The sequence below is a fragment of the Fundulus heteroclitus genome, chromosome 11, assembly GCF_011125445.2.
Source record: "Fundulus heteroclitus isolate FHET01 chromosome 11, MU-UCD_Fhet_4.1, whole genome shotgun sequence".
NCBI lineage: Eukaryota > Metazoa > Chordata > Actinopteri > Cyprinodontiformes > Fundulidae > Fundulus > Fundulus heteroclitus.
The window spans coordinates 1914787-1928827 of NC_046371.1; the positions used below are offsets into that span (position 1 = coordinate 1914787).

The following is a 14041-nucleotide window of genomic DNA, read 5'->3' on the forward strand; positions in this document are numbered from 1 at the left end:
GACAAGAAATAAAATTATTTCTCATATATGCCCATTAAATGACCTCTTTGCACGTTTTCCAAATCCACCATTAATCTTCCATTTATCTGTTTTTTTTATTTGCTTCACACCCTCATAACATTCAGATGTAAATTAAAAAAGCAACACACTTTTTTTTGGACATTAATATCTTTTCTCTTTTATTAAGACAAGAACTCTTCATTGTTTTGTAAAAATGTCTATTTATGAACCAATACAAAATGTGTATGGGAATGTGGAACTCCTGTTCTCCATTAATACACATTACATTTTTCTCAAGTACAGCAGAGAGACAAAAAGAACAATCTGAAAACAAGAACTGGGTGGAACAATCAAACCTTTTTTTGGGAATCAAATGAGACTGAAAAGGGCGGTGGAGCGATCAAAGTGACAGTAGTACAGCCACGACACATTTCTGATCCTGCTTCATTCCAATAAACGCATGATATGTCAAAAAAAGCAATATTCAACACATTTTTACAGTGCACCAAATATTAAGAAAAAATACATAAAACATGTACAACATACTGTATATGCAAAACATCTCACCAATTCTGGACCTAAAAAGAAACATGTTTGCACTTCTTGACTTGATGAATGCATTTGTACATGCTTTTCATGTTGTTGACAGGTGGGGCCTAAACTTTGCATTCTACCTGAGATGCATTCACATCGGTCAGCAACACATGAACCTGAGACAGGACATTATCAAAGGAACCCAATGTGCAGGAAACTATCTCAGTTACAATGTATGTGCATGGTGATTTTTTTTTTAATTATACAGGGAATATCCAGGAAAATAAACGTATAGAGTAACCAAATGTGTCGTTTACGCCAATCTCTTAACTAATTCAACGTACCAAATGTTATTTCTCCAGGGTTTTGGAGTTTTGTGAGAAGAAAAAAAGTCATAATCAACGTATCGGCCTGCAGGGAGAATACAACACCCCCCCCTCTGTTCCTGTACTGACAAGTATGTGTTGAAATTTGATCTAAATGGAAGCTGCCATTCATCATGGAAGCAAAACAGCGCTCACTGTAGAATACAAATCACAAAGTCGCAGCCTAACAGATGAAGTGGTATCTGCTCTGTGATCCATAAAGCAACAATAACCAGTCAGATAATTGTTTGTCATTTTTTTTTTATTCAGACACCAGACTGTGAAACATCTAACCTAATCAGAACCCGTTACCCTACCCCCACCCGTCCAGTTTACGCAAACACAAAACAGTGTCGTCAGCATACAGTGTAAACATGGTGCTGAATTATACGTGACTTATTAAATCGAGCACATGAAACATGTGTGGAACTAATATGTACATGTCCAGTGAAAAAGCTGAAAAATGAAGCTCCCAGCTACAGCTAACCAACTATTCCTTCTAGGACTGCAAGCAACATTTTATAAGCACAGATGGGGCGTGTTTAATAAAAATTCAATTTGCAATAATGCATTTCCAAAAGACCTAATCCGCTCCTCCGAGACAAAACTCAAATTCAAATCCCCAACATAAGAAGCCCGAATGGTGTCTTCATGCGTGAGAATTATATATTAAAGCATTCACAAAAACTGATGCGATTCACATTTAAAAAATAAAAAATAAAAAGTGTCAGAACAAGCGGTCGATATGAGGACACACGGCAAGCAACAGCAGGAATCCCTCAGTTTCCCAAAGAGGACATTCAGTGGATTTGACTGATATTTATACACACTTAAGTCTGGACTGGTGATGAACAAATACTATAAAATATAATACCAATAGGATAATCTGTAGTTATACCTACAGTGTAAGAAAATTGTCAAAATGAGCCAAATAGGGAACAGATTTCAGACACAATAACGCCAATGGTTGCATTCATATATGTTTAGCATATGCAAAACGTAGAGCTGCATATTCAGTCCCCAAATATTTAAGAGTTTAAGTTTTTCAACGAACAATATTTCTGTTCAATAATATCAAAACTGTATGATGTATATTAAGATAGGCATGCCACAAATATCCTCCTGCACAATGTCGTTGTTTTGTGGCTTAAAGTGAAGATGAAACATAACTAAGCTTTTGGGAACCGTTTAGAGATCCTTCATTTAGTTGAGCTGTGATGCATAAATAAACTCCACCCATGAAAGGGTTCAAATTGAGTTGAAATAATTTGAAACACAAACAGTTTGTGGGGATGAGAACAGGACAAGTGCTTTTCATTTAACATTCAATGTTAAACTTATTTTAAAGCTTTTTTTTTCTAATTTATTGTGATAAATTTTTCTCCACATCACTATAATGTCATTTGAGCTGAGAGGGTTGAACAGTTCTGATTGCAACTGTACATAATTAATTATATCAGTGATTATCAGCCTAACTGTGTGTCAGAAGGTCTGACAATAGGTCAATCAGAATTTTAAATGAAGGACGGGAAAAAAAAAAAACCTGTCTGAGCTGACAACTTCATTTAAAGGCGGTGGAGAGATTCAGTTGTTTTTAGAGCACATAAAGATTAAAGTTCTCAGCGTCCTGCTTTAGGTTGGTTTGTGTTAATTAATTAATTAAGGGCCACGCAGCTGAAAGGTGAGATGATGCATACGCTGATAAACTGCACAGTTCTGGTCTTCATGCTGTTCACCTATTATTGGCAGGAATCTCCTCATATGTTTGTGCTGTTGAATATTTATTTGAAATTGACTTCTTCTAGAGTTGAGTGATTTTACAACATACCAATTTACAGCGTAGACAAATACAATCAAGAGAGGGCCGTTTGAATGCATTGTGTATCTTCTCAAATTCACACAGTGTCAAAACGATGCAACCATGCAAAAAATAATAATAAAAAACAACTAGGTCATTAGGACTTCTGGAATAATGTTCTTAAGTGCAACAAGGTTCATTTTTGTGTTTATCTGTAATTAAATCACTTTCTTTTCCACAAAAAATTAGACATTAATATATGAACATTTCCTAAAAAATGTTTTTTTTTAAGCGGCACTTTAAATAGTTATGCCTATATTTATAATTGTTATGCTTTTTGGGATTAGACAAAATGCACAAACTCAAACCTTTTCAGCTAAACTTTTTTTTTTTAATGTTCATAATAATAGGCTAAATAAATGATTAAAAGCCCTGAATTAATATGACATCCATACGAACGACGAGGACATATAAACATCCGACTCAACCAAAATGTGAAATGAGGAGTAAAATATTCCCAGTGGAAGATGGCCGACCACCAACCTCTACCTCCGCCTTAATCCACCCACATCTGTCCTGGACTCATTAAAGGGGTTGCTTGCTGTGTGAGCCCATAATAATCAGAACAGAACCACCAGGCGCTCTGCCTTGTGAACGAGCCAGGGCACTGATGCAAACCACGGGGTTAGCAGCACGGAGCGCAACGCGTGTAAAAAGTTATATTACAGGCAAACAAAGACTTTTGGCATGACACGACAAAACTGACTCTGGTTCAGAACCGGCAGGTGAAGCTGAAGCTGAAGCTGAACGGTTCCGAGCACAGATACAGACATGCAGAGCGTGTGAAATATTTAAGCATTCAAAGGCCGCCGGGACGAAGCGAAAGCGCGGATGGCGAGGAAGATGAGGGCGAGGAAGATGAGGGTGAGTGATGTGTCTCTCAGAGCCGTTCAGTTCCCTCTCCGCTTGGCAGAACTTTGTGAGTTTGATGCAACAGAACCAAGAGAGGTGTTCTGTCGTCACGCTAGGAAGTTGTAAAAAATATTTTTGAGCAAGGATTAGTGTAGAATACAGCTGTGATTGAACTGGCTTCATTTACATGTTGTGTTTATGAGACTATATGAACCCACAGATGGACGCCTGCTAGGACTGCAGGTCAAACTTACAGGAGTTTCAGTTTTAAAACTGGTTAAGGCTGCCGTTTCTACTACTTTAATGTACACAACACCAGCATCCTGTACTGCTATGTTAAAACCAGATACACCCCCCCCCCCACCTCCATCCACAGGACATTTATTTTCACCACCTAAAGAAATTAACATTTTCTTCCTTTCCCCATTGGGAAGAAAAATGATATTTTAGATTGAGAGGAAATACAAACAAAGTGAAACTGATCTTTGTAATTCAATAAAAGCTGGTATCTACTGGGAAATTCTACTTAAATAAAACAGAAGGTAAATAATAGACCTTTAATGTAATTTAAGATGTTTGCCTTCGCAATGATTCGGGTCATTTTGCTCCCTCACCATTTCGTACCTGTGAGTTTTGGTCGTTTCGTACATGACGGCGCCGTCTGCAACGGGACGCTTCAGACCGATTATGCATCATTTACTGCTCCTATTTAGAAGCTTATTTCAATTTCTCTGTAAATAATACAGGGGATACTTTGATACATATTCAAGACTTTGGTTTGAGCACAACACTTCGGGGTTGGCCAAACTGTAAGAGTCCAATTTGAGGTGAACGTGGTCAGGACGTCGTCTTCTATAGAGGAAATGACACTTAAAACCTCTAAACTGGAAATCACTTAGCGGCATTTTAATTTGATCAAGGGTCAGAATCAATCGTCTCCAACAGGGATGAGAATAAAAAGAAATACATTTAGGGTCTGATACAGAGTAATATATGAAAAAATGAAAGTGTGCGTGAGATTTGACCCTTTTCCCAGCAGTTTAGTCATAACAGGCGTAAAAATGGATGAAACTGCAATATGTTGGTACAAAATAAGGGAGCAGGGGGGTGAAGGGGCAAAGTGACCCGAAGCCCGTTGAAACCTTCGTTTAGTTTGTGTTTTTTTAAAGGTGTTGGTGGTGCGGAGTCTAATAAAACACGTCTGGTTTAGGCTTTTTGTACAATGAGACATACAGCACTCCATGCATCACTTCTTTTAAGAACTCAGAGGGAAAAGAGAGAGAGAGGGAATGGCTTGAGACAAATCACAGTATACTGGAAGGAGTGTTTGCTATGCAGGAGAGGAGTCGAGCGTGTGTGCAGACACATTTAGAGAAATGAATAAAGTGGCTGTGTAATTTTACCCTCATACAAAAGCCGACAGCACGCTGATAATAACAAGTGGTGGGGAAAAAAGATGAAAAGGGGAAAGAAAAAAAAAAAAAGGAGCAACGAGGTTATGCAAATGACGATCAACACGGATTCAGTGTGGAGAGAACAAAAAAATAAAAAAAAATTCAGAACAAGGCACAGAATTTTCTGCAAATGGTGGAACTAAAATATAAACTTCGTACCAGCAGTTAGGGAGGTGTTAAACGGTGAAGCTCTCTACAGTGATTTCTGGCAACGTCTGGCGCCCCCATCCCACCCCCACCCCAAGACCCCGACTCGCTTTACTCCAAGAAGTAGTTTTTTTTTTTAATTTTATTTTTTTTGTATCTTAAACACAAATAACATTCCATCTACATCTGCAGACTAGACTAAACAACGGCGTAAAACCAGGCCTTTCTGTTAAAATCCCTCCTCCACGTCCCCTCTACTCTCCACTAAAAAGCCATCCCAATCCGTCTAACCCTGCCCCATCCCCGGGAAAACGGCTCCACGTGGCGGCGAGGACACCCGCGCGAGGGTGGGGAGGTGGCGGGGTGGGGTGGGGGGTGGGGGGTCTTCATTCAGGGTTAGATGTAATACTCCTTCTTTTCATCCGAGTTGGTGTGGCCGCCCTCTGCGTTGATGATGGCTGTGTCTGCGTCCGCCGCGTCGTCCGCTCCTTTGGCTTCGTGTGTGAAGTAGGTACCTGAGGAGGAGCGAGCGGAGCACAGAGTCACGGAGCGGGTAACAGCCTGCTGCTTTAGATGATACCGCAGATTAAAATGTGACCCTCCATTCACAGCACCTAATTATGCAAATCCTCCGCACATGCAGCCAGCAGCAGCAGCAGCAGCGAAACTGCCACATTCAGATTCCGCATTCTGCCCGGCTCGTCTGGCTGCGGGATTGGCACATGGAAAAAATCAGGGCCTTGAAATGATCCTGAGTGTGCAGAGGAGTGTGGATCGCACGTTCGAATTAACCTCGTCAAGTTCGGCAAGAGAAAAGGCCACTTCAAAGCTCATTTGCAAGATTTATTCACACCCTGTCGCAGCGGCCCAGTTTGGCAATGATGACAATATACGGAGGCCTAGTGAGGGAGAAAAATGCCAAATGTGGAAAATTACTGTTTGGTCAGACAGAAACAAGGTGGTCAGTGGTGCTGCAGCAAAACCTGACCTGCTGGTGAAGCGCTGTGGAAACGTACCCCCCCCCCCCCCCTCAAGCTTTCTTCTGTTTCTGCTTTTACGTCAAGCCTAAATGTTTCAGATCATCAATCAAATGTAAATATTAGACAAATACAACCTGAATTAATATAAAAAACTAATTTCAGTTGTTTTAAGAGGGAGAAGTTATGTTGAGTCATTAGCTCCTTACATGTGGAGTGACTCAAGGCTCCGTACTCGGCCCTTTACTGTTTCCGCTCTATTTACTTCCTCTTGGCTCAAATCTCCGTAAATATGGTGTTTTTCTTCATTTTTATGCTGATGACGGTCAAATTTATTTGATTCCCACTAAAACGGAGAACGCAGAACTCCATGATCCACTTTCTGGATTGTATTGCTGAAATCAAACTTGGATGTTGTGGAATTTTTTTGCATTGTAATGGAAAAAAGGTATTGTTGTTTAAGGGCAGTAATGTTTCTAAAGTTCATACTTTATCAGAGTATTTGACTCAGACAGCAACAAATCTGGCCGTGAGACAATGGTTTTAAACTTGATGCTCGGATTAAATCTAATCAAGTCCAGAATTGGCTAAAGTGAAATGTTTTCTTTCACAGATCATCTTGAGATTTTAATTCATGCTTTTATTACAAGTCATTTAGATTACTGTAATGGTCTTTATGTTGGGCTGAGCCAGTCTTTAATTAACTGACTTCAGCCGGTTCAAAATGCCGCTGCACACCTTTCATAGTTTTAACTGATACAAAGAAATGAGAACATATCACTCCTGTTTTGTCATCACTACATCGGCTTCAAGTTTGTTTTCAAATTGATTTTAAAGTTATTTTATTCATTTTTTAAGTGTTTACCTGGTCTCGCCCTTCAGTATCTGTCTGACCTGACTGCCTCTGCAAATCAGACCGGCTGACTCACTTCCTGTTTTTAAATCTTCTCTTAAAACACATTATTTCTCCTTGGCTTTTAACTCAGTTTGACAAGTTGGTTTTTATTTTTAATATTTTTATCTATTTTTATTAGTTTTATTATTCTGATGTTTTATTAATTGTAATAGTTTTATTGTATATTTTGCTTGCTAGAACTGGCAAAGGTATTTCTGTATTGTATTTGTTTTATCGGTGTAAAGCACTTTGGTCGACGGTGTTGTTTCTTTTTTTGTGCTTTATAAATAAAGCTGTATTGTATTGTACTTTTAAATGGTAATACTGGGGGTGGTGGTAGGGGGGGGGGGGGGACTATCCAAACCAACCTGGACTGGTGTGAAAAATCAATTACCCCCTAAGCTAAATAACTGGTTGTCCACCTTGGTGGTGTGCTTTGGATCGTTGTCCTGCTGCAAAAGTCAAATGATCTTGACCTTAAGGTCTCAAACTGCAGGTACGATGTTTCTTTTCTGAAAAAAATATGTCCCACTTCTGTACCCGATGTAATGGGACACAGAATAATCATTGGGTTATTGGTGGGTTTAGAGTTCTTAATGTTAAACATGAGTTGTTCCTTCCCACTGTCACCCCATGCTTGCTGGGGTCGACTGGGCTTCCATAGATAACGTTTTACCACTTGGCATTATAAATGAGCTGAACTTGATTGCATATTAAAACTGGATTAAACTGGACTGTATGTATAATAGACAAGAGCGATATTAACTATCAAACTCTTGGCGTGTTTAATGTGACAAACTGTGAAACAGAAAATAGGAAATTGCATCTCAACAGAAAAGTTTAGCTCAGTTTGACTCATAAGTCTCAACAACATTGGAAAAGTTGTGAGCAGTTGGAATATTGACCGAAGTTTCTGAAGCATGTCCACCCTGATAAAGTCCTGATCCATCATCATCATCATCATCATCATCATCATCATCATCATCATCATCATCATCATCATCATCATCATCATCATCAGAGAGACAACCTGAACCTCAGATCCGAATGGAAACTCTGACTTGAGCATAATCACAAAAGAAGAAAATATTTTTGTACATCTCTAATTGCTTCATTTCAACCGCTTCCCCTCTGGAGTGTTTAATGCACACGATCCCATTTCCTCCTGCATAAGAAACATTAACGTGTGGAATTCCTTATAGATAGTAATTATCCCGGCGTTATGAGGGCGGCACACAAGACGTGTCACGCTATTCATCAGGACTGCTGGAAAAATGCAATTTTACTCATCATCAGTAACCCGTAGCCCTAATAGCTGCTCTTCAATCATTTGGAAAACTTCCAGCTGGTGATGCAATAATAAGCTTTTAGAGAAACAAACTGAAGCACTTCAGAACGTGACGCTTCGGATCCCTCCTCAGAGAACAATAACGAGTTTGTAAGAAATGGTTCGGCTTAAAAAAAATGTAAATTAATGTTTTAAAACATTCCATGTTCAAAGGTTTCTGATTGTAAATCTTAAATCTAAGAGCACCACACACATCCAAACCTCTCGGTACACGGAGAGGAGGCCGAGAGAGCCAAGATCCTAGGTGTCCACATCTGTGCTGACCTCACCTGGAGAACACCTGGAGAACACCTGGAGAACACCTGGAGAACACCTGGAGAACACCTGGTGAGGAAAGCTCAACAAAGACTTTACTTCCTCAGGAAGTTAAAGCGTGTTCTCCTCCCTCACAAGCTGCTAAGAACCTCTACAGGTCAGTGATGGAGAGTCTCCTGGTGTTGGTTCTCCTGCTGTTCTCAGGAGAACAGGAAGAACCTGCAGCGAGTGTGTGCAACTCTGATTGTGTGAAACACTGACAAAAAATTCTATTCTGTTCTATTCTATTAAGTCACCCCTCATGTCTTTGTTTTACTGCGGTCTGGATCAGGCTTTCTTTTAAAGTTCTTCTTTTGACTCTGAAAGCTTTTCACATATTTACACACCTTGTTCTGGATGCTTTTTAGAGGAACCTGTGAATGTTTCAGGTATCTGTTTATTTATTTAAGGCATAAAAGGCTCTCACACTCAAGCGATGATGCAGCACCAGCTAATCAAAGAACCCATATTCAACTGGATCTTTAAGCTTCTTAGCACCTGCAGCCTGTCTGAATAAAACAAACAAATGTTCCCATTTATTTAGTGGAAACCACAGGCTTTAGGTTGTAGTCAGGACAATCGCACTAATTGGGTCGTTATGGTCATGAATGGGTCAGTTAGGACACATGAGTCCACCTCAGTGCTCAGATGAGTGTTTTGGTCGTTATGACCCAACGATCCCAACGTCCAGATGCCTTCTGCTCATGCACTAAGATTCATAATGTCCTGGAAAAGTAAAGATCTACACCAACACACCTAGTTTTGAACATCAAGTGTATTTTCTGTGTTTAGAGTGCAAGTCAATCTTGAGTCACCATCTTCTGGTCATCTTTGGACTTTGGACTCTGGCGGCTCTTCTATGAATTATTTGTCCTTTATTTTCTGGTCCTCTACCTTTGTGTCGTGCGAAGTAGCGTCCCAAAACGATGAGCAGGCAGAGCATGGCGAAGACGACCACGGCCACCACTCCTCCGATGACGGCGTGGTCCACCGTCCTGGGGGCTCCTTCTCCAGCTCGAGAGTCTGAAAGCAGAAGGCAAATAAAGTCAGCGTGAGAAGCAGAACGCGTGAAACCAGCTGCGACAAGGCGAGAATCAGCCAGCAGACCCATGTGGGGATGTCTGAGAGCAAATTCTGACAGCGGTGTGGAGTAAACTTAATGCAGGAAGCTTGAGGCGCCTAAGATCTAACAACCTGAGACACGGCTGTGTGGGTTCCCTGTTGCAGCTCCCATCCCGGTGCGCAGAGAGCTGCTGCAGAGCAATGCTGAACTATTCACCCCCATTTGGGTTTTTAACTGAACTGTTAGAATCAAACTTTTGAATGAAATGTTTTTAAATCTTATTTTGTGTGACTGATCTGCAAAAAATGGTCCAAGTTGGTAAAATACAGTGAGAGAATTATCCCTTGGTCCCTTCGCTACAACGATTCTAAAATGTTCTGGAGCAACCCGTTGCCTCCAGAAGTGAAATGAAATGAAATGAAATTTATTCGAAGTCCCATAATTAGTGACAGGAAGTCCAGCTGTGTGCGATCTAAGGGTCCCAGGACCTGTGAGAAGAACCAGACATTTCCTGAAGGCCTCAGAGGTGCAGCAGCACTAAGCAGGAGGCAGAAGCACCATGAAGACGTGTCAGGGTGTGGTTAGAGGAACCAGAGCTCCATCAGATCCATGGAGAGCAGCCGGTACCAGAACAACCCTGCAGAGAGAAGCCGCCTACCAGAACTCACAGCCCGGGCCAGGAGGACATCAGAGGAACCCTGAAGGAGCTGCAGAGGTCCTCAGCAGAGACTACGGAGCATCCAGCTTACTGAGGTCCTCTGGACAGATCCTCCAGAGCTGGGCTTTATGGAGGAGAGGCTGGAAAGAAGCCAGGAATGTTAAAAATAAGAAGGCTGGCTTAGAGTTTGCCAAAAGGCTGAATGTGTGGAGGAAGGAGCTCTGGTCCAAACCCGACATCCCATCAGCCCCGCTGTGAAACACGGTGGTGGCAGCATCATGCCGTGGGTGTCATGATTTGGGGTTTTGTTATTGGTTTATTTTGTACTTCTTCTTTCTATTTTACCGATTCTGTCTTAGGTTTAGGTTCTGTCTTAGTTTTGGTTAATGGAATAGTTTGAGTTTTGTTGTGGTTTGCTTTTGTTCTTTATTGTATATTATAAGTCAGGGTTCTGCAAGCTTTTAGTTCAGTTCAGTTCTGTTCACCTCCCTGTTTTCACCCAATCAGTTTGTCACTCCCCTGTCAGCAGTCACCAACCTATCAGCTCGGTTCTGTCAGTCACTTCCCTGCCTCTGATTAGTTCCACCTGTTTTCCTGTAATTAGTTTCTACTCAATTCACCTGCTCACTCCTCTACTTATACCTGCCTTTGTCTCCTGCACTCGGCCAGATCATTGTCTTTTGAGCTTTTTGGTGAGTCTAGTCCAGCATTCCCTGTTTTGTTTGCTTGCCTGTTGACCTGACCCAATTTGCGTTTTTGACCTCTGTGCCAGCCTGATCCTGTTTTTCCTGCCTGATTTTTGCCTGTTTATCCATTTACCAGACTCAGCTAGTTTTTGGATTTTTTTGAGTTTGTGCCCGCCTGTGTACCGACTTGGAACTGTTATTTGACCACTGAGCCTGCATGTTCCCTGACTGAACAGTTTGAGCTTTATTAAAGCCTTCTTATTGTCACCCTCTTGTCTGGCTGAATACTCGGTCCTGAATCAGTCTCTCGTTGCTGACAGTGGGATGGGTTTCAGCAGCAGGGACTGAAGAACAGGGATGTTCTGGATCAGAACCGGTGTCCGTCTGCCTGTGATCTGAGACTGGGACGGAGGTTCACCTTCCAGCAGGACAATGACCCGTTAGACATAGCAGCGGTCAGTGTGATGGTCTGGGAATGCTTTGCTGCTTCCGGATCTGGACTGAGGCTAATAGATGTAAACATAAATTCTACTAGAAGGTCCTGGAGGAGAAGGTTAGACCAGCAGGATGACAATCAGAGACCTCAGTTGCCTGAGAGTTATCCTATAAAGCTAAATTAAATCCTCAGAACACGGAGAAGTACTTTCCCCTGTTATTTAAAAGATGCAACTAAAAGGACACAGACTGCAGCAGTTCCCACCCAGTTCTGGGTCAGTCTCATGTGGTTTTCATCCAGCCGTGACAAAAAAAAAAGAGATTTTTAAGGAAAGTCATGAGCTATAAAGGGCTTTTAATTTTCTTTGCTTGGATGGTAAAAACAATGAGCCTTGCAGTTTAAAATCTGACTCCCTGTGTGAGATAATAAACCCACACAGACTTTGTTTCCCTTAATGAAAATAATTGCACATAAGTGATAGTTTCTGGAGCCACGTTATAATTTGCTCCTCTGGCTTGACATGAACAGGATGTCTCCAGGAACTGAAAGCACATTCTTAGAGCTCCGCCTCGCTGAAAACAGAGCCCAGTGCAGATTAAAAATGCTCTTTGCTGTGATTTAAATAACAAAATACCACCAAGACTTTGCTGTTATTTTTCAGCTCGGATCATACGAACGCATCACGTCTTAGTTAGGCTAATGCTCGATGTAAAGATGTTCCTGCTGCTGCCTGCAGGACAAACCTGAACATTAAGATCAGCAGAGGTTTATTTTCTGTGCTGACTTTAAATTCCCCTCACTTGATTCCCCCTGAAATTAATTTAAACCAGAAACGTTTGATGCAGGCATTCATCAACAGCGATCCTCTGCAACCTGTCCACATTTCTCCACCCTGACCAGCCCCCCCCCCCCCCCCCCCCCCCCCGAAGCCAAAGTCCACATTAACATCGTAATAGGAAAGTGTGTTAAAGCACAACTCTTGCTGCCTGACAAGAAGTGAATTGGATGTCAGAAAGATTCCTGCTCAGCTTGACGGAATCTGCCCGGCGCTGAAAAAGCAAACCTGGAGTCAAAATAACCTGTTAGATCCATCAGTTGATGTTTCTGTTGCGTTTGACGGGTGGAAACCAGGAGAGGTGCTCGCCTTTTGGGAGCCCTAAGTGCAAATGCTTTGTGTGTACACGTATGTCTGGTGTAATTAACAGCCACACCTTGCCAGAACTGGATTTATTTCCATTTCTTCTTGATTATTTCCACATCGATATGATGAGAATCTTCTGCTCCACCACATCCCAGAGGCTCCTCTGTTGGATTTGGGTCTGTCCATCCTGGAGACCTTTGGAGAACGGTGAACTGAGCTTTGTGACGTGGAGAATATTCCTGCTGCAGGTGGACATCAGAAGACTGATCCACTATGGTCACAGACGGATGGATGGACACGTTCAGCAAAAGGCCTTGGTGCAGCATTTTTAATTGGCACTGACTCCATCCTGGTATTTTAAATGCTTCCTTTCAGGAGATGAACCTTTGGACAGGCGGCATTCTCCTATCGTGCCTCACAAACATGCAATATAACACCTGCTGCTATATGTGATCAGTCAACCTTTCAGTTATTTCCTAAATACTTAAAAATCTGGTTACTGAATAGTCAAAGCTGCTCCCATAACCTGAGATGAATTTATTTGGTTAATATTTTTGCATAGATTATTATCCCGGAGCAGCGGAAGCACCTAATCTCAGTATTTCCTTGTTATTTTTGTCAATTCTGAATTGTTTTGTGTGGCTGGCTTTACCTCCTAAAGCCTGCTTTATGCTTGACGAATCTGCGAGGTCCGTGCGGCCATCTTGGCTACCACAATCCTCTGCGTGGCTAAACCACTGAGCTATATTATACAATTGCTACTCCCTACTCTCACAGAATCCCACAGGATTTGGTTGCAACAACAAGCAGTTTTTTGGTTGTGTGAAAACGTTTCACAGGTAATTCTACAGTCAGTGGATGTACTAACACTATCAACTACTAGGAAATTAGGTGCTGAAATATTTTGCATGTTATTCATATTAAATATATATATATATATAAGTATATATAAGTATGTGTATATGTATCTATGTATATATATGTATACATATATGTAAATATGTTTTTGTATATTGTTATTTATATATTTATAAATGTTATATATATATATATTTAAATAAATAAAATGCTAAATATTTCAGCACATGACTTTCTCATTACTTGATAGTTTTAGAACATAACATAAAAGTATATGGCATTAGACATTTTAAAAGTTTTAAGCCCCCCCTGAACATGAGAAAATCCTCGTTATTCGATGCTGTAGCGCACATATTCCCTAGTTACTGGGGGGAAATAGGGAGTACCAATATGGCGGCTGGTGGCTTCAAAGCGACTCGTTCTAACAGCGGCTATTAGCACTCCAGTGGATAATAGTGATCAGTGGGCTAAACGT

At 41.2% G+C, this 14041-nt stretch overlaps 1 protein-coding gene across 5 annotated transcripts in view; it reads right to left on the minus strand.

The window, feature by feature from the left end:
• Positions 1-479: 479 nt before the first annotated feature.
• cadm1a (cell adhesion molecule 1a) overlaps positions 480-14041 on the minus strand; it is a 523695-nt gene continuing 510133 nt past the window's right edge. For all 5 annotated transcript variants that reach the window (XM_036142720.1, XM_036142719.1, XM_036142721.1 and 2 more), the window contains 2 exons: positions 9619-9747; positions 480-5725 (listed from right to left, as the gene is read on the minus strand). In XM_036142720.1, the coding sequence (XP_035998613.1) occupies positions 5607-5725; positions 9619-9747 (248 nt within the window). In that variant the 3' untranslated portion in view covers positions 480-5606. The remainder of the gene's footprint in view (positions 5726-9618; positions 9748-14041) is intronic.